This window comes from Trichoderma virens (assembly GCF_000170995.1).
Source record: "Trichoderma virens Gv29-8 chromosome Unknown TRIVIscaffold_3, whole genome shotgun sequence".
Taxonomy (NCBI): Eukaryota; Fungi; Ascomycota; class Sordariomycetes; order Hypocreales; family Hypocreaceae; genus Trichoderma; species Trichoderma virens.
This window is the reverse complement of record NW_014013746.1, coordinates 83,165-105,170: the sequence shown is the minus strand read 5'-3', so window position 1 is coordinate 105,170 and position 22,006 is coordinate 83,165. Positions and strand designations below refer to the sequence as shown.

Here is a 22,006-nt window from a genome sequence, read left to right as displayed (position 1 = left end):
TGAACCCCGCGCATAGTTTTTTCTTCTTTCAATATCTCGATAGGTTGGTTTGTCGTATGCCATCATGAATCGTTACCAAATCAACAGCTCCCGCTTACGTGGAACTGCTCGCTGGCTTTACCATGAGTCCGGAATTCGTTCCGTCCATGTCACCGGCCGTGATGCATGGCTGATCATCCTGGCGCGAACATGTCGCATGTTTGCCTTTGGAGGAACTTCCCTAATCATGGCGCTCTTCTTTAATACCTTGGGCTTTAGCGACCCCCAGCTGGGGCTATTCATGACAATGACGCTTGCTGGGGACAGCGTACTCTCTTTTGTGCTCACCTTTATGGCGGATAGTCTGGGTAGACGTCGCGTTTTCTTTGGCGCGGGCCTGCTTATGGCGGTTTGTGGGCTGGTATTCTTCTACTTTGAGAATTTCTGGATATTGCTTCTGGCAGCTGTCATTGGTGTGGTATCTGCCAGTGGAGGCGATTTTGGGCCCTTCCGGGCCATTGAAGAGTCTGTGCTATCTCACCTGACGAATCCGGAGACGCGCTCGGATGTGCTGTCATGGTATGTTGTGACGTCGAATCTTGGGTCCGCTGTTGGTACAGAAGTGGCCGGTCAAGTCATTGAATCGTTGAAAATGCGTGATGGTTGGAGCGAGAAGCGCGTATACCATGCCGTATTTGTTGCCTATGTCATTATGGGGGTCGCTAACATGGGGTTTTCCTGCTTCATGACCGACAACTGCGAAATCATCAAGCCGACGCAGTCAATGGACGAGGGAGCGCAAACTGCACAAAGACTTCTTAGCAACTCCGATGAAGATGAAGATGTGGGAGACGAGACGGTGCCTCAGAGGAAAAGCCGTTTCACAGAGATATCGTCTACAACGCGGTCCATCATGTACAAACTTTGGTTCCTTCTCGCCGTTGATTGCTTGGCTGATGGTATGGTGTCATACACGCTGACCAACTACTATCTCGACCGCAAGTTTCATCTGTCCAAGTCAAAACTTGGCGACTTAATGTCTACAAACTACATCCTTGGTAGCATCTCTACCGTCTTTGCCGGTCCCCTAGCACGTCATTTGGGACTCGTCAACACAATGGTCTTCACCCACTTGCCATCTTCAGTGGCTGTGCTCCTCTTCCCAGTACCACAGGGAATTGTCTTCACCGTGATACTTTTATTCATTCGCGGTGGTCTAAACAATATGGATCAAGCCCCGCGGGCAGCCTTCATCGCTGCGGCTGTAAAGCCCGAGGAGCGAACGGCCGTCATGGGAGTCACGAGCACATTACGGACGTTAGCCTCGCTCGTTGGGCCAAGTATAACAGGTGCTCTCGCAGATACAAACAAATTCTGGGTGGCATTTGTGGCTGCCGGCGCGCTCCGCGTTGCTTATGATCTTGGGTTGTGGGCAATGTTTGTGAATGTGAAGCTGCACGAGCACGAGGAGAGTGGCCAAGATGGGAGCAAGGCAAGGCGAGTAACCGATGAAGAAGAGTAGATGGAAATGAGTTCATTCAGAGGAGGGGTCGAGTAATTTTATGTTAGATTCAACATGAGCAATAAGTGGTCTTGTTATTCTCAGTCCCTCTGGGATGCCCCTGTCACATTCGCCCCCTCTGCATGCTGCATGTCTCCTCTTAAACTTGAATTCGGTTCCACATCATAAAAGATCCCTTAAACTGGAGAAATGATAAACAATGTCCATACATGGTTATCGAAAGATTATTGAGTAAATTAATTAGGCATCAAGACAATAGTAAATGCTGAAACAAGCGTAAGCAGCCGTTGATCGCCAAAGCTGCCTGTTATTATCCCGGAAACAAGCAAACTGTCGCTGTTGATTATTACCACTTCCTGCATACTGACCGAAGCTGAAGCTTCCAGGTTGAATATGAGTTGTGAAGGTGTTCCCAGTTGCGAAGCTAGCAGTATAAGAGTTCCCTCCCCAGGTAACTAAGCGTGCTGGGTTGGTAGCAAAGGCTATATTTTGTGAAAATGGTGCCGTGTTTGACTGGGAGTCATCCGGGTAGTAGGCAACAACACTAACAGATGCCGAGCCAACATCAGGACCGCAATTAGCGAGATGCACTCCCCTGTAGAGAATAGCGCTATTAGCCACATGATCAGCTATCTCTTATTAGATAACACATACTCGCCAGCTAAAGCGCTGGGAATCAACAGAGCGACTGCTCCTAGCAGAATAGCACCGGGTTGGTACATGGTAAAAGTTTGGTGTAAAGGGGTTAGCAGAGAGTTGCTACTTGCTGATATCAAGAAATGTACGTTTGGGCAGACTTTATATAACTTGTTTTACTCTCTAGTCAACCTCTCCTATATTTAGAATCCCGTGAACGAGAGCGAGGCTATGGAGTCGTGTAAAGCTCACCTCCACTTGTGGGCGGTGTGCGGGCGGCCCTAGTACTCTTTCCAGGCATAAGTTGTGAAGACTTTTGCCCGTCGCAACAAGCAGAAGAAATTTGGCCCAAATACGGAGTACAGAGACGCGAAATGAAATAACCACGGTCAAATCCACCAACTGCATTTGAATCTAAGAAACCCGAAAAAATGACATGCAGATCCACCAGCTGCAACTATTTGTATTATATCTTCTTCTTCCACCTCTCTCAGACTTGCGGAGAAAAAGCAAACAAGCTGGAAACAAAACTTTCAGATGTTTGGGAGGCATCTAAAGGATCGCGTATGGGCAATCTGTATTACTGCCGTTCATCTTAACTTTGCTTATAAAAAGATATTGTCGACATTTAGTGGATAACATAGCTTTTGTGCCGTCTTGTCTTATTTTCGCATCGACTGTGAACGTCCTTTATATACATGTATCTTCGTTATTCTTTAGCAGCAAGAAACCTCGCCTGCTTTCCTATACGTTAGCCGCTAACCGGTAGAGTAGTTGTCAATGGGTGGCCACTGGCGGACATTGGCTTTTATATGTATTTCTCTCTTTCTTTCTTTCTTTCTTTCTTTCTTTCTTTCTTTCTTTCTTTCTTTCTTTCTTTCTTTCTTTCTTTCTTTCTTTCTTTCTTTCTTTCTTTCTTTCTTTCTTTCTTTCTTTCTTTCTTTCTTTCTTTCTTTCTTTCTCTTTTTCTTTTTCTTTTTTTTTCCAGTTCTCCACATGGTGTTTTCCTACCATTTGAGTCTCTTATTTAGGGATTGGTCATTCAACATCCGACGTTAGCTATTCAGCACCCCGTTCTCAAATTTAAAGCGTCCTGCGTAGTAATGAAGATAGCGAGTAGTAGATACGCTAGGAATCGTGTATCCAATTAAGTAATGGTGATAAACGATCTTTATTCGGCGTTGCTACCAATCGGGACTCTTTTTAGTGGCTGGGGTGCTGGATAGTCCCTTCCCTTTATTTAGAGATTCTTTATAGGAAGAAAGATCTTAATGTAAAGTCGCGTCAACGTTATATTCAGGTGAAGAATGCTACCTGTTACTTGCATGTCCATGGCGAGATTGTCGTGCTGAAGATACCAGCTCCACTTCGCTTCTCAATTAATTCTCCTTCTGTGATATGGGATTGGGATGCCTGCTAAGAGACCCTTGAGCCACAGTGGCCTCTATGTGGCAAACTCACCGGCAATGTGCATATTGATCATGCATGGATTTATGACATCAAATCCGAAATTTCCTATTTCGGAATATGTAGGTGGATACACAGTCTGTACTGATTATCGACATTAGTCAGACTCTTGCTGAAAGTTGTCGCCTGCTATGTACCGCCACGAACATCTTCTTAGCAAACTTGAGATCTTTAAGTTAACAATCATTGGTGATCATGAGAAATGCGAGCAGCCGAGTTGCGGATGAGCCGCAGCTTAAGACGCGAATCCGTCGCTGGAGACGTTACCAACCGGCGGCGAATCTCGCCTATAACAATGATTTGGATGTTGAGACAACACAGCAGACCTCTTCTGAGGCATTAACTAGATCATTGAGAAAAAGAATTGGGTTGGAATTCATCAATACTGCACATCCTCATGATGCCACCTCCTCGAACGCCATTTTTAGCATTCGGTCACACGCAGCACGAGATATTCATGCTTCGCGCCGCGCGTCGGTTTCACAGCCGAAGGGGAGTAGGAGAAGAAAGTTAATGGAGGTGGATAATGACGGGGGCTCTCATTTGAGTGGAAATTGGCCAACGAATATTATGATGATCCCTGCTTACAACGGTTTGCTTCCTTGCTTTGCCCGGCCTATCACAAAGCTGGAACATTTTCTTCTCGACTACTGTAAGTGATCGTCGGATGAACACCTTTGAGAATTCGTTCCTCGGATACCACTGACTCGGCATGGATGCAGCATCAGTTATCCCAGACATTCGACTTTGGTGTCACCATGGTGACGAAGAGCCGCTATTCCTTGAAGGTGTGAGGCTATATTGGCTCCCCTTTGTAGTGACAGACACTGGCTTGTTAGCTGGTATATTCCTATCCTCATGTCGTAATCTTACACTTCGTGAGCACCAAGTACAAACAAATTACGATTATCCTCAGATTGCAATGATTTACAAACTCGAGTGCATCAGGTCTGTAAATGCGGCCATTGCCGCCGAAGGACCAATCATTAGCGAAACTACAATTGCGAAAACTCTATTACTGTGTGCAGATGAGGTGAGTCGACATAAATTTCCTGGGGAGTACTGCCGAGAGACGATGTCTAACAAAACTATTGCATAGTTTCTATGCAAGAACCTAAACGCCTCAGCTCTACATTTTGAAGGTATGAACAAAATGATACAGTTGAAAGGAGGCTTGTCGAATTTTGGCATTAGTGGGTTTCTCAGAAAGGCTATGGAATGGTGCAATTTGGAAAATATTCTGAATATAAACCCAAAAGGTTAATCACTCTAGAAGTACCGGGGATACTGTATGAGATGTCAGGTTCCTTTTATACTGGTTGTGTAGTACCAAAGCTTTCTCAAAACTTGTCCACATAAGAACGCAAATCCAGCTCTAGGGCTCTTGGATGCCGGTGTTGCGTATGGAAATGCCAGAGACTGTTAGCGACGTACAAGTATATTGACTTTAGGCCGAACGGTGCTTAGTAGTTCCAAGAGAAATAGCGGTCGCATAGTATCAGGTTTCTGCTTTCCGACTTCGATGCTGCCGTTGAGGATGACAAGTCTTGCCCAAGGTACATGAATGCTGCCGTCAATGGTTCCCAGGACAGCGTGCACTCCATTCAATCTTGTTTGTTTTGAGATAAAATCTCTTTAAATTGGTTGACTAGTCTTTTCATGTTCTGCTATAGCATCTGCCTGCCATGGTAAGATACTTAATCACACAGTTAATCCGATGCGGCCACCCTTCCGTTTCTATGAAAAGCTGCTTATAGTCTCACGAATCCCGTCCTCCAAACTCTTCCAGCCATCTTGCTGAGCCCATTTTTTTAACAACTTCAGTGCAACACTGTCATCAGTTGTTGTGGAAAATGTCGCCGGTTCCGGAAAATCGTCAACAAATTTATGGGTCGGATAAAGACGTCGCATGATAGCCAGGACATCATTCCAGTTGAAAGGGGCGGCCCAGGCTTGGATACGTTCCTCCTTGGTATCCTCGTCAAGAATGGCTGCAACATGAAGGACTGCAACATCTTTGACATTCACGTAGATTGCTGCCCCATACTATTAATACACTGGGTAAACTGTTTGAAAAGGGTGGTCGAAGCGATACTCACATGAGGGAAGCAAGCCAACATGGCTTGTATCACCCTTCCACAATCCGCTCACCCATCCAGCTGTGCCCCTTGCATGGCTGGGATGAAGCATAGCGCCAAGCGTGGTAAATGGGCTCACAACATTCAGCACAAAGTTGGGCTTCTCGTCTTGAATGAACTTCCAAACAGCCTTCTCAGCCTCCACCTTACTCGCCATGTAGGTGGTCAGGCCGCGGGTAGCATCATATGGTGGTGGAGCCCACGCCGCTTGCACAGCAGCATCATTCCATGTGTCACGGTCGACATATCCCGACGCACCAGGGATAGGCATCATGGCTGCGCCAGCTGAAGACGTGAAAACTATGCGTTTAACGGAAGGCTCTGCAGCGGCGGCGCGTAAAAGCGAAACAATGCCAGACACAGTTTGTGGAATAACTTGGTTCGGGTCCGGATCGAAGCTCGAGACAGTGGCAATATGAGCGATAGCTGCAACTCCTTTAATGGCAGCACCAAAGGCATTTGGGGCTCCGAGGTCTGGCACTTCGATAAGTTCTAGATTTCCAGCCGCATTCTCAGCCGAGAATAGATCATCTTTGATCCAAGATGCCTTAGAAAGATCACGAACCGTCCCACGCACTTTATATCCACGGGAGAAGAATCCCTTTGCCACATGTGTTGCAATGTAGCCTGTGAGACCGGTTATGAGGACGAGGGAGCCTTGAGGGATAGCTTCAGTTAGCTCGGCCATGATGTTATAGATTTATCAATGCGTGGTGAGGTCAGTGTTCAATAATATTTTTATCTTAATGAACAGACTCTCTCTCTCTCTCCGATCGATTACCTAGGCTTATATACATTAATTGCTTTCCCCATTAGCAAAGATGCAGTTCCCTAAGTCCGCTTTGCTGAGCAATCAGTTTCGAAATTCTTGATTAGTATCATTCATCGCTAGATAAAAAACTCAAATGGATTGACAATCGAGGCATGTTTCTCGCAGGGTAATGATTCTTGGCAGTGAATTAGATCAATGGGATCTCTAGGACTGGGACACAGACTGAAGCTGACTAGCCACATCAAAATCTAACGGGCACTCGATAATTAGTATAATTATTTACTCCGAATCTAGCTGGAACGAACCTAGTACCGTGATGAAATAGTATTACTGTCGCAAAAATACCGTTCTAGGAAGCCACTGAGAAATTACCTGTCTAGGAATGTGTGCAAAGAGTCTCTTTTGGCAATCTATGTTAGCTTCAAAGCTACGCTGACGAATTTATGCGAATTATATGTCAAATTGAGGAAGTGAAGCGCCTGCCTGGCATATTGTCACAATGAACAGCACAAAGTCCGGTTGGAGATATAGCTGATTATTTTATAACCGGCTTAGCAAGCAACCGCTTGATCAATCTTTCCGTAGTCAAATAGGTCAATATATTCATAGGAGCGCCGTTTACATATTAAAATCCCATGTCGTTTACTGGATATCCAATGCGAAGCAGTGAGCCCACCGAGCATGACCCAAAATGAACCATTTCAGACTTTTACAGGGCTAGGAACCGACTCTCCTCATCAACCATATGATAACTCGTCCACTCATTGACCACTTCTGCGGAGCGGAAATAGAGTCTCCGCATACCAGAAACTTGGTAAATCAAGATACCTAGCCACGTGTCATGGTGAAGTATTCGACGAATTGCTCAGCAAAGAATAAAAAGTGAGGAGGCTCTCCGCCCCTGGGCTTCTCCTTAAGCGTTCATTATCTTTGTCAGCCGCCGATTGGCAAGATCGGAGCGCCAAGACCTTTTTTTCCTTTTTTGGAAGCTGTACTATTTTAGCTGAGCCAAATCTCGCCGAATGAACTACAGTGCATTCCTTCTAGATGGCGGAAGAGATAAAGGGGACAGGGCAACTAGAGATCTACCTCAGCTAAAATAAAAACAATCGCCTTCACAGGCAGCTCAAGTATTCCCCTGATGTGGTTTTTTTTTTCTCATGTCTAACTTAGAATAAGCAAAATAGTGGATTGGAAACGAAGCATCAACAAGTGAGCTACTGTTCTAGTGAAATCCTACGTAGATTACGGAGTATATGATTCCAAATCTTATCATCCAAACGTGATAAAGTCCTCATCATGCGTCCTAGGGAGTGCCTAAAACCGCCAGTTTAATTCCACTCTTTTTTTCCTTTTGCTGCATCTATACCGAACTCGTTGATGTATTATGTCAATATATAATCCAGCTGTTAGCCTGCTTTCGTTTCCACACCTTTTTAGAGAGTATCTGTTTTAATGTGAGCACCAATATATGTATTGATGACTGTGTATGCTTTAAAATCCATGTGTAATGAAGGATGTTGATATTGTGGCTAGCTAGCGATCATGCCAGCAGCGAATACTATGAGCTCATTTCATCTATTTCCGATGACAAATCACCTCAAGAGTGTACACGGACAACATAGCCATGCCGTCTAATTCCGCAGCGGAGTGGAAATGGTTTAACATGCTCAAACAAATCATAGCAGTGTATATTATGAATAGAGGACTAAACTCCGACCAGAGAACTCCGTAGCTACAGGCATATCCATCTACTTCATAGAAGCTCTAACATATAAACTAGTGCCTCTATCTTCTCTATATTAAGCCGGCCTATCAGTTCTCAGTAAATTATTTATCTGTTATATTGCAATAATTCCGTCCCAGAGGGCCTTTGCCATGTCCAAGCAAGGATCCCAAACAGTAGCCAGCATTGATGACAATGCAGACGGCGAGATTAAAAGGCCGGTTGAAACGGCAGAGCCTTCAGACCAGCCATCACTTTCTTCAGCGGCAGTGGCCTTCATCCTGTTAGGACTGAGCTTACCCGTTTTTCTCATTGCCCTAGACACTTCCATTGTTGCTACAGTTAGTACTACTATCACAAGCCAAATCACACGTTAGAAGCTGGCTAACCAGTTCATGCTTCGTTCTCAGGCTATTCCTTATATCACAGATCGATTCCGGTCCACGCAGGATATTGGGTGGTATGGAAGCGCATATTTTCTTGCACTGTACGTTTTCTACATCAATTCTGCTGTGTGATGCATTGGTGCTAATGCTGGTGTACGTAGATGCTCACTACAGGCGACAAGTGGTAAACTCTATGCTACATTTTCTCTCAAAGCAAGCAAGGCTCCAATCGTAATGTTTGTGCGAGAAGACTAATCTAACCGCCAGTAGTGGACATTCCTCAGCTTCTTTGCCGTATTTGAGCTCGGCTCTCTACTATGTGCCACGGCTGTGAGCTCTAACATGTTTATCGGCGGGCGTGCTGTTGCAGGAGCTGGAGGAGCAGGAATCGTGTCTGGTGCATTTTCTATTGTTGCGTTCATTGCTCCACTTCCGAAAAGACCACGTAAGAACTGCGTTCTGCCAATATTTTTTGCCGTCTGGAATTAACTCAAGAATTTTAGTGTATATCGGAGTTATATCCTCTTTTTTTGGCGTTGCGACTGTGGTTGGCCCTCTGATCGGAGGGGCTTTTACGGAGCACATATCGTGGCGATGGTGTTTCTACATTAACCTACCAATCGGTGCAATAGCCGGTCTAGTGTTGACGTTTTTTTTCAATCCTCCTACGAGAGCGATAGAAACAGAGCCCATTGTCCGCCGTATCCGGGCTCTCGACCTAATTGGTGCATCTCTTTTCATCCCGGCAATCTTGATGGCCCTACTTGCTCTTCAATGGGGAGGATCTACATATCCCTGGAAGTCAGCGACTATCATCGGACTTTTCCTCGGATTCGGAGGCCTCTGCGTGGTCTTCGTGTTTTGGCAGTTTTATAAGGGTGAAGAAGCCATGCTGCCCATGTCCATACTCCTCAACCGCACTGTTGCCTTCAGCAGCCTCACTTTGGCATTTGCATATGGCGCAATATTTTCAGTCGTATATTACCTTCCAGAGTGGTTCCAAGTCGTCAAAGGAGCGGGCCCAATCAGGAGCGGCGTCATGAGCCTCCCGACTTTCATTCCGCAAATCGCCGCCGCCCTGCTATCTGGAGCATTGGCCCCCCAACTGGGTCCCCTAAATCCCTGGCTCTATATTGGTTGTGCTTTCATGGCTATTGGCATTGGTCTCTACGGTACATTTGATACATCCACGTCTTCCGCCCATTGGATTAGCTACCAAATCCTTCCAGGAATAGGATTTAGCATGATGGCTCAAATGCCCGTTGTAGCGGTGCAAGCCACCTTGCCGACTTCGCAAAGTCCTGTTGGCGTTGCTACAGCCACCTTCTCTCAATTCTTTGGCAGTGCCATTTTCCTGGCAATCTCTCAAGCTCTGTTTGCTAATATTTTTATTAATAAGCTGACGGTGGACATCCCCGGTGTCGATTTACAGAACCTGCTCCTCAGTGGCTCGGGGGCTATTCGCAAGCTGGTACCCCCAGAAGATTTGCCAGTTGTTCTTGGCGCATTTAATCAAGCTCTCATGGGCACATTCTATCTCTCAGCAGCGGTATCAGCAGCGGCTATTTTTATATCGTTTGGGATACCTTGGATCAACATTAAGGGAAAGAATTTGGTAATAGAACCTGGTGCGTGAGACAACGCAAAGGTTCATGCTTTGCTACTAGCGACCTGCGCTGAATTGAACTTGCGGCTAGGTAAGATATATTTCAGGAAACTGATGTTTGCCTTGCAATATTTAACTACTTTATATAGACAAGCTACATTATTAATCACTGTGAAAGATGTGATATCATGTAGAAGACCAGCGCTGTCACTTTTGTTCCCAAGTAATACTCTGTACCCTTGATGCAAATTGGGTTGCAGTGGTGATGGTGGTATAAGTACCAACCCCTGCGACATTATCCCGCGACCTGCGGCCCCCGGGACTGCCTGCTCAAGGCATGTTCGGGTTCGGATTGGTTGCCTTGTCGTGACAAGGGTTTCTCATGCATGTGCTTTCATGCGGTGAAAGTTTGTCAGATTAGGCGTGTGTGGATAGGTTGCTGGGGCCAGAAAGCACAATCGACCAAATACAAGGCTTTATTGAAGGAACAGAATTGTCCAAAGGAAGGCTCATGAATCGGTCTTAAATACATAGAAAATTGTATGTGTGCCCAATTAGTTCCCGATTAGCAGGGGGGCCAAAGGGCCTAAGAAAAGAGTGTTCAAGCAGTCAAGCACGAGCCGCTTGCGCACATCTGCTTCGCAGTGCGGATCAAGGCAGGCCGGAGCAGCCTGCTGATGCAACCGACTTTGCCATTGACAATGTCGCCGTAAATGCCGTTATTTGTATCCTCTCGACTGACTCTCTTGGCGACCACATTCATTTCCCGTATGGTCTTCGATTAACTTCTTACAAATACCCTGGGCACCTTAGTTCCTTCATTCATTCCTCTGCCGTCCTCAACTTTCAGCTAGTCGTATTTTCAGTCTCTGGCCACTCGGAAGATGCAGATCCCCACGCTTCCGCTCAACGACGGCAATGCTATCCCCATGGTAAATACAACTTCTCCCTCACATCATGTCCGGAAATGACGCTAAAAGGACCCTTTCAGCTTGGACTCGGCACTGGGACCACGTGGTACAAGGACAACCCGGAAGATCCTCTGAGTCCCCAGCTCGTTGAACTACTCAAGGCAGCTCTTGTAAATGGCTACGTACACATCGATACTGCAGACTCATACGGAACTGAGCGAGAGGTTGGCCTAGCGATACAGCAAAGCAGCATTCCAAGAGCGAAGCTCTTCGTCACTACCAAGGTCCAGGATGGATGGAAAGATGCTCCAGCAGCTCTGGATGCCAGCCTTGAGAAATTGCAGTTGGATTACGTGGATTTGTAAGGACTCTCATCTGGTGCGGAGCTCACCGTACTCACGAACTAGCAGGTACCTTTTGCACAACCCGTACGTGATTGCCTCTAATGAAGATATACAAGCAGCATGGAAGGGGCTCGAGATCGTCAAGGCGCAAGGAAAAGCCAAGTCTATTGGCATTTCCAACTTCCAGAGGCATCACATCGAAGCCCTTCTCAAGACATGTACTGTTAAACCAGTAATAAATCAGCTGGAATTCCATCCCTATCTCCAGCGTGCCACCGATTTCGTGCCTTGGATGCGCGAACATGGCATTGGAGTATCATCCTTCAAAAGTTTGGCACCAATCACTGTAGGCAAAGGCAGGCCTCTGGACGAGCTCCTTCAGTCACTCGCAAGCAAGTATAGGGTAACGGTATCGGTGGTATTACTGAGCTGGTGCATTGGACAAAATATTGTTCCCATTACTACAACGTCTAGCCAGTCTCGCCTTGACGAATACAGCATTGCTACTAAAGTAGTGCTGGAACAGGCGGACGTCGAGGAAATTAGCCAGGCTGGACTCGAGCATCACTTCAGATGGTGGGGAAAGGAAATTTTTTAAACCGAACGACAGATCATATAAGCACCAAGAGAAGGGTGGAGAACTTTGAAGCAATGGAACCACAAGTTCCCTGTCGTCTAGAACTGTGCCCCCCCTTGGTAATTTCACCAACAATCATCCATGTGCCTACTTACATCGCCCGTTCGATGAAATTCTAGTATTGCCGAGTGACCCAAGTAACAACATATGGGAGTGGGCTTCGCTTGTCAGGTCGTTTGGCACAAGACCTAACGGCGTAACTAAATCTGCAAGGTGGCAAAATGACCTGAGGAATGAGAGCCGCCCTGCTTAGGAGCCATCCTGCCCCTGAGCAGCAGCTCATGTGCACACCGCGAGTATTCGTGAATTTTCATTCATTTCTACTTTCTTCAACTGAGATTTGTTCACTGCTCTAAATAAATGTCTTATCAGGCGTCAGCTGTGCTCCTGCTCCTTGACTTTACTTTATTTGAATAGGCATGTGCAGGTGAGTGAAAAATTTCCGCCACTTACAGTCCATCTCTATGAGCAATACTGCAAGCAATAGGTACATGTATAGGCCGAGCTCTTACACAAGATAAATATGGTTCATAAATTGACGCCTTGCCGCATAAAAGCAACGTTTGGCTAGACGCTATAACGCTAATGGACTCTGTAAAGGTACCTATATTAAGATGGTAAAATTATAATACCAGAGAAGGTTTCAGCCATATATAAAAAAAAGAGTTTAATACTAGGTTACCTCCGAGGGCAAGTACGAAGACGGGCTAAGCTAACAAGCACCAGAAAATATAAATAGCATATAAGCCCCGATCAACTTCTTTCTCAAATATTTACAGCAAAGAGTAAGAGAATTTAAGAGAAAGCAAAGGAGTCTTCGCCATGAACATGAGTAACTTCCTTATCCGCCTTCTATGGCCCAGATCTAAGACTCGCAGCTATATCCTTCAACTACCGGTCGAATTACTTGTGGAAATATTTTCTTTCCTTCCTCCTTACAGCCAATTGCTCATCTACCAGACCTGCCGGCCCCTACGCGCAATCATCCATCGATATTTTCTTACTGGGGAAGGGATCTTGGTCACACCGAATGATAGATTACTTTATCTCACTCATCTCGCCAGGTCTTTGCCCGATCGGTGGGTTTGTGCCAAATGCTTCAAACTTCATCAGACTTGCAGCTGGGACACACCGTCATTTCGCCCCAAATATTATCCAAAGTGTGGAGACGGAAAGAACTGGGATTTGGAAAGACACGACGAATCTCAAATATTCTTCAATTATCAATATTTTCTAGCGCATAGGCATATCGAACTCACGCTTAAGTATACTCGGCTAGAGAGCCAAAAGAGGATACATCAGAAACACCTTAAAAGGCTTCTTACACCATATCACGCCCCCGCAACTCAACGGCCTGCGGATATCGACGTAGCCGAAAACATTCTATCCCAGCGCTCATTTTACCCCAAGGTTGTGGATGGGAGATATTTACTTCTCACCGTCCAGACTTATCTTGGCATCGGTACTACGGTATCACGACAGTCCATAAAGTTCATTATATTGTGTCCTCATCTATGCTCTTTTACCTCCTTTCGCTTCCGGAATGGTCTGAAGTTAGATCTAGATATGATTTTGTACATGGGGTTCTCAGCACCACTAAAATTTCGAAGTTTTTTCCCCTGTCTTGCTTGTAGCACTGATGTTTGTATACAAACCTCACCAGAGCGCGTTGTTATATGCACGTGGCAAGACTTGGGACCGGAAGGAACTGTATATGATCCGAATTGGGAGGCAATAGTGCGCAACACTACAAGTATCCATCACGAGAATGGAAGCATTCGAGGGCTATATGGTCAACACGAGCACAGTGGTGAAATATATTAGATAGTTTGGAAGTCAGTTCTTCTTAATCTATATATTTATTTCCGAACAGTCCCAGCAGCAAAGCAAAGATATACTAGTTTCTAATCCTGCCATGAATTAGCCAAGGGATGGTTCCCTCAAATGAATCAGTCATGCTGTTTCGCAAGCTGTTATTATCCCATGAGGAGTAATTTCGTCATCCCGTGACTCTAGGTTGTGTGAAATGGCCATAGAGACAAGATTTGAAGCCATAAAATGTTGGAATATTATGTTAGTCGCTGCTTTGGCCCTACTTCGACAAATTGATGAACCCAAGATTGGAAATCCAGAATTTGGCATTCGAAATGATGAGTGGTGGGTTAATATTTATATCAAGTTTAATAATCTCTCTAAATACTTAAATGAAGCTGGTAATTTCCTAAAAATGATGCGATGGGTTGCCGATAATGTTACACTGAAGCCAAAGCTTCTCAAGATGTCGCGCTGAGTAGTATGCATTAAACGCCAATTCTCGGGTCTACAACTGGTATCAAATGTAATCCTGTTGATAATTGCCTTATTTACTCACAATACTTACAAAAATACGACACGGCCATCCAAATATTGGCTGACAAGAAAGATATCATCGACTGCTACGACGAAGTCCCTAATAACGAGTTGACGCCGTGTACTGTGCATTGTGGCAAGATGAGACAGGGCCTCGAGAAGGCTCCAAGAATAAGAAATTGAGAAAATCTTAGCTCAGAATTCTGTGTAGTGATTTCTGTCAGCCACGCCAAATAGGGAGGATGATATATTGTGTGTTCCCATCACTAGTCGTCACAATTGTCATGATGAGTCGATAACTAACGAATAGTTCATTTCAACAGGTGTGACGTGAGTTCTTGTATTTGACATGTGCAGACCGTGAGCATTCGTGAATTTTCATTTATTTCTACTCATTTCCACTGAGATTTACTCCCTGCTCTAAATTAATGTCCGTATCACGCGCCGGCTACGCTCCTTTCTTTGGCTTTGTTTTTCTTGAATAGGCATGTGCAAGCGAGTGAAGAACCCCCATCGAATGCACCTACAAAATTGTTGGGCTTTGCGACATTCCAACCCAAAGCTTTGACCATTGGAATTGCGGCGTATTTAATTTGTCTGTGAGGGGTTCATCAGGAGTTCATGCAGGCTAGGTAATTTGCCCTCTACAAACCTGAATGGTTGGACGGGTTACCTCTGCCACCTCTGTGAACTGATACATTCAAACTCTGAGTGTCAGTCAGATCAGTTGACTGTGACGCTTACCACGCAGTTTGTCTGAACCCGCTGTGAACGTCTTCCGATGAATTTTCACACTATCAGTGCAACCAGTTCATCAACGACTACCTAGTAATACAGCAGGCTCAGGGGCCAGCGCTTTCTCGTGAACTTGGCCGATCACATTTGGAGTGGAAATGTACAGAACCGATATTAACAATGAAAACCAGAAGGCTCCGGAGCGCGTAATGCTCCCGCGGACGGAACCAACTGTTTATAAGGGATTGATCGTTGTTCCGATTGACCGGATGGTAATAGATTCGCGCGACATCCATTCACGCTAAGAGCTTTTGTTATGACTCTTAATTGGTCCACGTGTAACAAGTCTGAGCGCAGTTTGCTATATTGTCACTGTTGGAGGTTAGACATAAATAGCCGCGATGTGTTGGATCAAGCAAATCCCATTAATTCCATTAACTCCTCTCCAAATCGCAGCTCAGTCAGATACGGTTTTGACAAAAATCAGCGATACCTGTATACTACCGAATTCGGTGACCAGCTCAAATTTCTGCAAATTTTTCAGCGATTCTGGGGCTTTGGGAGAGGAAACATTGGCCGTATTCTTATAAATTCTCGAAGCACTGACCGTCAGAATAGTGAAAGCTGTCAAGTAACTCGGGCAGAGAAAGATCACCGACGCCGCAATAGCACCCAATTGTGCATGGAGCGATATACGTGCGCAATTCGCAAAAGATCTAAAGCGGCTGGAATTACGTCTTAGGCAGCTACGAAGAGAAACTGAGGCTAGAAGTTTCATTTCAGCTATGGAATCGAATACTGAGCTCGTGCAGCTATATGAAGAGCATTTTGCAAACTCATCGCCCTTATCTACCTCCATGCGCTGCCATACTATGCCATTTATACGAAATCCGGAATTTTTTGGCCGAAAAGATATTCTAGATATGATTGATAAATCTTTCTGTGAACAATCAGTCCTTCCTACTTCAATAGCGCTCTGGGGAGCTGCTGGCATCGGCAAAACACAGATTGCATTAGAGTACGCGAATAGGCTTTGGTCGGAGGGATTCAATGTCATTATCTGGATCTCAAGTGAGACAAATGCCGAAAGGGCAAAATCTTACAGTGACGCAGCCAGGCAACTCCAATTCAGCGAGTTCTCCGAGACCAATACCCCAGAGAAAAACCAACACCTAGTCTTGCAGTGGCTCCAACGAACAGGTAAGACAGTGGAGACAATGAATATGTTGAAAGGCAACAGGATGATTGACGAAGAGTTCGTTTCAACAGATGTACCGTGGCTTCTTGTATTTGACAATGTGGAATGCCAGGCCGATCTACAGAGCTATTTGCCAACAGTTGGCCAGGGCAAGATCCTTATTACTTGTCGCAGTGAAATTCTTGCAGGCTCAGGAGTCACCGCACGATCTTTCGAAGTTCCGCCTTTCACATTGTCGGAGAGTACAGAAATGATCCTCCGAATCACCGAGCAATGCGAAGCACCAGAGACAGAAATCCAAGCAGCAAGGGAGATTTCTGATGAGCTTGGCGGCCTGGCATTGGCCATTGATATTACTGCAAAGCAAATTAAAAACTCCCGTCGATTCAGATCCGTCCAGGATTTTATTCCGTATTTACGGCGCAATCCGAAAGCGGGATATACACGACTGAAGCACTCAAAAGGGCAAGATGACTACTGGTACCCACACGACCTTGACAACATTTGGCGTATAGCTTTTCAGAATCTAAGTGAAGATGCGGCGGTACTGATGAATTTAATTTGCATTTTGAGCCCTGAATCTATTCCACAATATCTCTTCCAACCAGAAGAGACGCATGCTGACCGGGCTAGACCTGTTAGAAGATATTGAAAGGTGGTTATTCTACGTCCACAAGGCTTCACGGCTTACGTGCTAACAATAGCTTCATAGAGTTGAAGACGCTAAGGGCGAGCTACTTTATGCGTCTCTTGTCAGAATCAACCCCGAGACAGGTTTGATGTCCATCCATCGTCTCCTACAGCATGCATACTTTCTGGGCATGTCGATAGCAGCCCGCAAGATATCTATTCACAATGTTTTGGTACTGTTAAGATCTTACTTTCCCAAATACGATGGGGCAAACCATCTTTATTCCCAATGGAACCGTTGTGCTGCACTTCATCACCATATTCAGACTCTCAGAGATAAGGTGGTTGCCTTGAAACCCACAGAGCCAATGGACGACAATGACCAAGGGTTATACACTGAGCTCATTCATGATGACATTTGGTGTGGTTCTATTTGACAAGGGAAACTGTTTGCATTGTTTCTAATTCAACTCTAGGTATATGATCGAGATTCAGCATTTTTCGGACGCCGAGCGTTCCCTCTTGTCTCTTTTAGAGACCGCGGGGAAAGATTCCGCATTCACTGCCAAAGTTCACCGAAGCCTGCTAGGGCTCTATGAGAGAACCGGCCGCAGCATTCGTGCTAAGAGTTCTGCGTCCTTGGAGTTCGAGATTGTTGGAAGACATTCTCAGAGTGTAGGCAACGATGTTGCTAATGCCTGGAGCAATATGGGCTACACAAGAATTTCTGCCTTTGAGGCTTCAGATGGGGTACCCTATCTTGACAAGGCGATATCGATGGCTAAGGACGTGCCTGAGCCAATGCGCTGTCAACAATTCAACATTGACCGCTTCTTGCGCAACAGAGGACGCGCCAACGAGCAAATGCAACGTTTCGAAGACGCCTTACGTGACTTTGACGAGGCAGAGTACTACCAGGAGAAAATCCACGGACCAGGCAGTCATTATGATGGAGAGTGAGACAGCCCCCTATCCATTTTTTTAATACACGTCAATTACTAATGCATATAATTCTTCAACCCATCCAGAACCCAATATGAGCGTGCCAAGATTGAAGCGTGGCGTGGCAACCTCGAGGAAGCATACTCACTCGCCATGAAAGCTCATGATCTGGTGTCTGCAGGCAAACCTACACACGCGAGTGTAATGGCAGCACAGTACCGCCTGGGATGGATTGCTATGCTCCAAGGGGGAAATGATCTTGCATTGCAACACTTTGAGAAGTCACTGGTTATTTCAAGGATCAATGAGCAGCACAGAGGGAACTCGGGCGAGTCGGCCAGGATTCAATGGCGTATGTCACAAGTCATGGAGCGCATGGGCAGAGAAGAAGATGCTAAGTCTCTTCGGGACGCGGCTGTAAAGGTCAAAGCCAGTCTGCTTGCTACCGGAGACTACGTTCAAGTTGAAGACGAAGACAGTTCTTGGGATGCACTGGTCGGCTTACTATATCGTTGAGGAAGTTACAAAGCCAGTTTTGGTCGGTAAGCGCAAGCACAAAGAGATTGGTATTTGACGAATACACTTGTGCTCCTCAATGTTTCCGTTAATTGTATTCACTTCAACTTTTTTTTGCGAAAATACAGTCGAATGGAGTTTTTTCTATTCTCTTCTTTTTTCTTTTCTCTCAGTCTCAGTGTCCGTGCCATCATGTTACGACCAACTTGGATGTTGAAAACGTTTCACGATGAAGATGCAACTTTCACCACAACTAGGCACTGTTTATGCAGGTGTGAACTACCGATGCAATGTTATTGCTACTGGCCACAGCCACGTTTTTTTATTTGCAGTCCGAACAAATTGTTACTCAACCCCAAGGGTTGACAGTAATACATGGTTGCTTCAGAATCTGTCAAGTATACAAGTATACGATATTTTAGTGGATATTTCATGATGCCACTCGACCGAGGTCTCACACAAAAGCCAGATGAAGCAGAAGAAAAAATCCCATTGCAGGATGGGAAACCATTATCTTACAAGTCTCCAGCAAAGCCTCCGTTTGCAGCAAAACGCAGCTGGTATTCCCTCAAGTCGGCCCAGTGTCGCAGCTCTTCCTCTTCATCTTCCGCCGTCATCTGGAGCGGGTCTGGAGCACGCGTCTCTCCAACAGGGCCTGTCTTTTCGAGCTTCACTAGGACTTCAAGGAGCTGCGACAGGGCCTCTTCTGATTTGATAGCAAACGGCCCCTTCCTTTCGGGGGCATCGTTTAGTAGTGTAGACGCAACCTGGCGAATCTTGTTGATAAGAGATCCTCCATTGGGTTCGAGATTTCGCTGCGAGATGGATCCCAGCACGGTCAACAGATTTTGGACAATAATTTCTCGCTCAGCAGACATGAACTCTAAAATCTCCTTGTCATCTTGTTGAATAGCCTTCTCCTCTTCGCTTGTACCCTCAACTTCGAGAGTCTGTTGCTGCTCACTCAGGTGGACATCTCTCAGGTTGAAGTACAGCTCCACAAAATATGACCTCGTAGCCAGTTGCGACACAAAAATATTAGCCTTCTGTATCTCGTACTGAAGCTGTCGGCGCCTCGTAGGTTGCGTCTTGATGATATTGCGCACGTCGTGTGGTGGTTGCGTGTTGGGCCACACTGGCGGCACGTACTGGAGGCCGGAGTCTTCCATGCCAGCCAGAGGATTTGTTTCGTCTCCGGGATTGCCCAGCTGGAGCTCCGGTGGCAGGTTATCAATAATGCTCTTGGCAGCCAAAAGACCATCTCTAAGGAGCAGCCTTTGATCTGCCCAAGGAAGAGTGCTCATGCCATACGCAAGCTCCAGGCTGACGACGCCATTCATGGTTGTGTAGATGTCAATACCGAACCGAAAGCCCGTGAGAAGTGTGACACTGCCCTCTGCCTGGTGAATAATCTCGTTTGCAAGAACGCAAATGTCATCTACATTCTCGGGGTATGCGGGATAAGGAAGACTGGGTGTTGATGGGGCAATAACGATGTCGGTATGGGAGGCGCCGAGCTGCGAAAACGAGCTATGGATGGAATTAGTGGGCAGTTGATAGACAGCAAGAAATTGGGGTTAAGAAAGAAGCCTTACCGAACGCCTAGCAGCAGGCACCAAAAGATACGCTTGCCAATCTGGTCCTTAACATGATTGAACGGCATCGAGTCGGGAGCAAAGCTGTCACTCCCAAAGGTGGGCAATTCTCCAGGGTGTTTGGGTCTGCTGAAGCCGAGTTCTCTGAGCAGAGTCAGTGTTTCTGCCATGAAATGGCGAGATGCATTCCACTGCAGAGTGTAGCCGGACGCCAATCCAAGGAAATAGCTGGTGGCAGCATCGTCAAGCGTTTTTGGTTGCTTCAAAACCCACCTACTCCCACGTGTAATGAGGGCAATGTCACGACATTTTTCAATCATGACAATGGCCTTGGGGAATAGATGTGTGCTGTGCTGCGCCTTGAGGTGTTCTCTCGCACTGCGTGGAAACGATGCGACCAAAGTACCAATCATGCTAGCCAGCAGTCCCAAGAACTCAGGCTTCAATCGATCCTCCCTATTCGCAAAGGACTGTCGAAAGGTAGGCTCGTGTGGAAACGGGGCAAGCGGGTGGATATATGTAAAGAAATCGTCCACCAGGAGCTCCAGCACGGGCATTGGCGCAATTGCCTCTGCGTCCAAGACGCCATCCGTCGAGATGGTCATGAGCGTCTTGGCAGCATTCTGAGGCGATGGAGACGAGGGGAAGCCCGGGGGGGCAACAGCCGAGTCGATACGAGCTCTCTTAGCCGCTTTGGCAGCTTCGGCATGCTTGTTGGGCGGTCCGCGTCTCTTGGTCTCGCGATTGAAGGTACAGTCAACGCCCAGCTCGCGGCAAGGGCGACAAGGCATGTTAGAGTCGTCGCACTTGACCTTGCGCATGCTGCACATGTCGCAGGCGCGTCGAAGTCGCGTCAGCTTGGGGTTGATGGTGGGATCGCGCATGACGCCTCCCGGCCCAGCCACGAGATGCTGCTGAAGCTGTCCCGGCGCCAGCTCTGGAGCGGGCGCGATGGGCACGCCGACGGCATGGGACTGGGCGACGGCCTCGGCAGCGGCATTCTGCAGAGGATGGTGGTTCTGGATGGCCTGAGCAGCATCGCTGGCCGCCTGCAGGATCTCCAGCCCGTTGCTGGCGTAGGCGTGGGCTGTGGCGTGCTGCGACGGCGACGGTGGGGGAGATGCCGACATGGCGAGATCGAGACGACGAGCGAGGCTGTTGTCGCGATGGCTGATTGTCGGCGGATTCCCGGATGTTGTGGGTTGTTGAAGCGAGGTGACGCCGATACCGAGACGCAAGCGAGAGAAAGATTGGGGGATGGCAGTGCCAAGTCACGTGGTTTGTCATGATTTGCTATTGGGTACAGGGTAGGCCGTCAAGCCGTGTTGGCGAGCCGTGTAATATTGTGTTGGGTATTGATGCAGGATTTTTTGTTCATTGTCAGGCGAAGACATGTACGCAGCTAATTCATCTTCTATTCAGATATGTAATTCACCTTGTTGACTTGGCTCATCTTTAGTGGACCATGGCTGTGAGGTACTAGTAGAATTGGTGTTTTGGAGTACCAATATATTGCCTAAATCATACGAGTATCGCGTAGAACAAACGTCGAATTGACTTGGATTGCGAGAACCGTCATCAAATACAAGAGGTCATCTCTAGACGCCCAACAGGGAAACACATGCATCGCTTCTCTCACAATTTTTTATTCACTCACAAAGTATGATTTCGGCTTTGCAACTGTATTCTCGGTTTCACTAGCAAAACCAACTCCACCTGAAAAGAACGTTGCAAAATCCACGCGTAAGCTTGACGTAGTGGCCGTATAAACGTGCAGTTTGCATGCCATACTAGCATCGTTTAGGAAGGGAACAGTCTCGTTGTCAGCGATTTTGAACTACTCGCAGATCGGCTTCTGTGCGAGCCGATCAACGGCTGTCGTGACGCGCGACATTTTTTTCTCCCTGGCTTCTCTCT

At 46.6% G+C, this 22,006-nt stretch overlaps 8 protein-coding genes across 8 annotated transcripts; 5 read left to right on the top strand and 3 right to left on the bottom strand.

Annotated features, from left to right (window-relative positions):
• Window positions 1–64: 64 nt before the first annotated feature.
• TRIVIDRAFT_54671 (uncharacterized protein) lies at window positions 65–1,501 on the top strand (the record flags this gene model as incomplete). The annotated part of the gene is made up of 1 exon (XM_014103841.1): window positions 65–1,501. The coding sequence occupies one exon, from the start codon at window positions 65–67 to the stop codon at window positions 1,499–1,501; it is 1,437 nt and encodes a 478-aa protein (XP_013959316.1).
• Window positions 1,502–1,741: 240 nt separating this feature from the next.
• Window positions 1,742–2,223, bottom strand: TRIVIDRAFT_31656 (uncharacterized protein; the record flags this gene model as incomplete). The annotated part of the gene is made up of 2 exons (XM_014103840.1): window positions 1,742–2,096; window positions 2,156–2,223. 2 exons carry the CDS (start codon window positions 2,221–2,223, stop codon window positions 1,742–1,744), a joined length of 423 nt encoding a protein of 140 aa, XP_013959315.1.
• A 3,118-nt stretch (window positions 2,224–5,341) lies between these two features.
• Window positions 5,342–6,430, bottom strand: TRIVIDRAFT_33143 (uncharacterized protein; the record flags this gene model as incomplete). Its single annotated transcript, XM_014103839.1, has 2 exons — window positions 5,342–5,640; window positions 5,704–6,430. 2 exons carry the CDS (start codon window positions 6,428–6,430, stop codon window positions 5,342–5,344), a joined length of 1,026 nt encoding a protein of 341 aa, XP_013959314.1.
• Window positions 6,431–8,392: 1,962 nt separating this feature from the next.
• Window positions 8,393–10,262, top strand: TRIVIDRAFT_188982 (uncharacterized protein; the record flags this gene model as incomplete). Its single annotated transcript, XM_014103838.1, has 5 exons — window positions 8,393–8,581; window positions 8,651–8,727; window positions 8,788–8,839; window positions 8,897–9,071; window positions 9,130–10,262. The coding sequence occupies 5 exons, from the start codon at window positions 8,393–8,395 to the stop codon at window positions 10,260–10,262; spliced, it is 1,626 nt and encodes a 541-aa protein (XP_013959313.1).
• An 854-nt stretch (window positions 10,263–11,116) lies between these two features.
• TRIVIDRAFT_32792 (uncharacterized protein) lies at window positions 11,117–12,085 on the top strand (the record flags this gene model as incomplete). Its single annotated transcript, XM_014103837.1, has 3 exons — window positions 11,117–11,164; window positions 11,224–11,504; window positions 11,554–12,085. The coding sequence occupies 3 exons, from the start codon at window positions 11,117–11,119 to the stop codon at window positions 12,083–12,085; spliced, it is 861 nt and encodes a 286-aa protein (XP_013959312.1).
• Window positions 12,086–12,952: 867 nt separating this feature from the next.
• Window positions 12,953–13,948, top strand: TRIVIDRAFT_31775 (uncharacterized protein; the record flags this gene model as incomplete). The annotated part of the gene is made up of 1 exon (XM_014103836.1): window positions 12,953–13,948. One exon carries the CDS (start codon window positions 12,953–12,955, stop codon window positions 13,946–13,948), a length of 996 nt encoding a protein of 331 aa, XP_013959311.1.
• A 2,045-nt stretch (window positions 13,949–15,993) lies between these two features.
• TRIVIDRAFT_218884 (uncharacterized protein) lies at window positions 15,994–18,494 on the top strand (the record flags this gene model as incomplete). The annotated part of the gene is made up of 4 exons (XM_014103835.1): window positions 15,994–17,043; window positions 17,111–17,457; window positions 17,513–17,992; window positions 18,065–18,494. The coding sequence occupies 4 exons, from the start codon at window positions 15,994–15,996 to the stop codon at window positions 18,492–18,494; spliced, it is 2,307 nt and encodes a 768-aa protein (XP_013959310.1).
• A 384-nt stretch (window positions 18,495–18,878) lies between these two features.
• TRIVIDRAFT_198099 (uncharacterized protein) lies at window positions 18,879–21,219 on the bottom strand (the record flags this gene model as incomplete). The annotated part of the gene is made up of 3 exons (XM_014103834.1): window positions 18,879–18,885; window positions 19,014–20,024; window positions 20,090–21,219. 3 exons carry the CDS (start codon window positions 21,217–21,219, stop codon window positions 18,879–18,881), a joined length of 2,148 nt encoding a protein of 715 aa, XP_013959309.1.
• Between the last annotated feature and the right edge of the window lie 787 nt (window positions 21,220–22,006).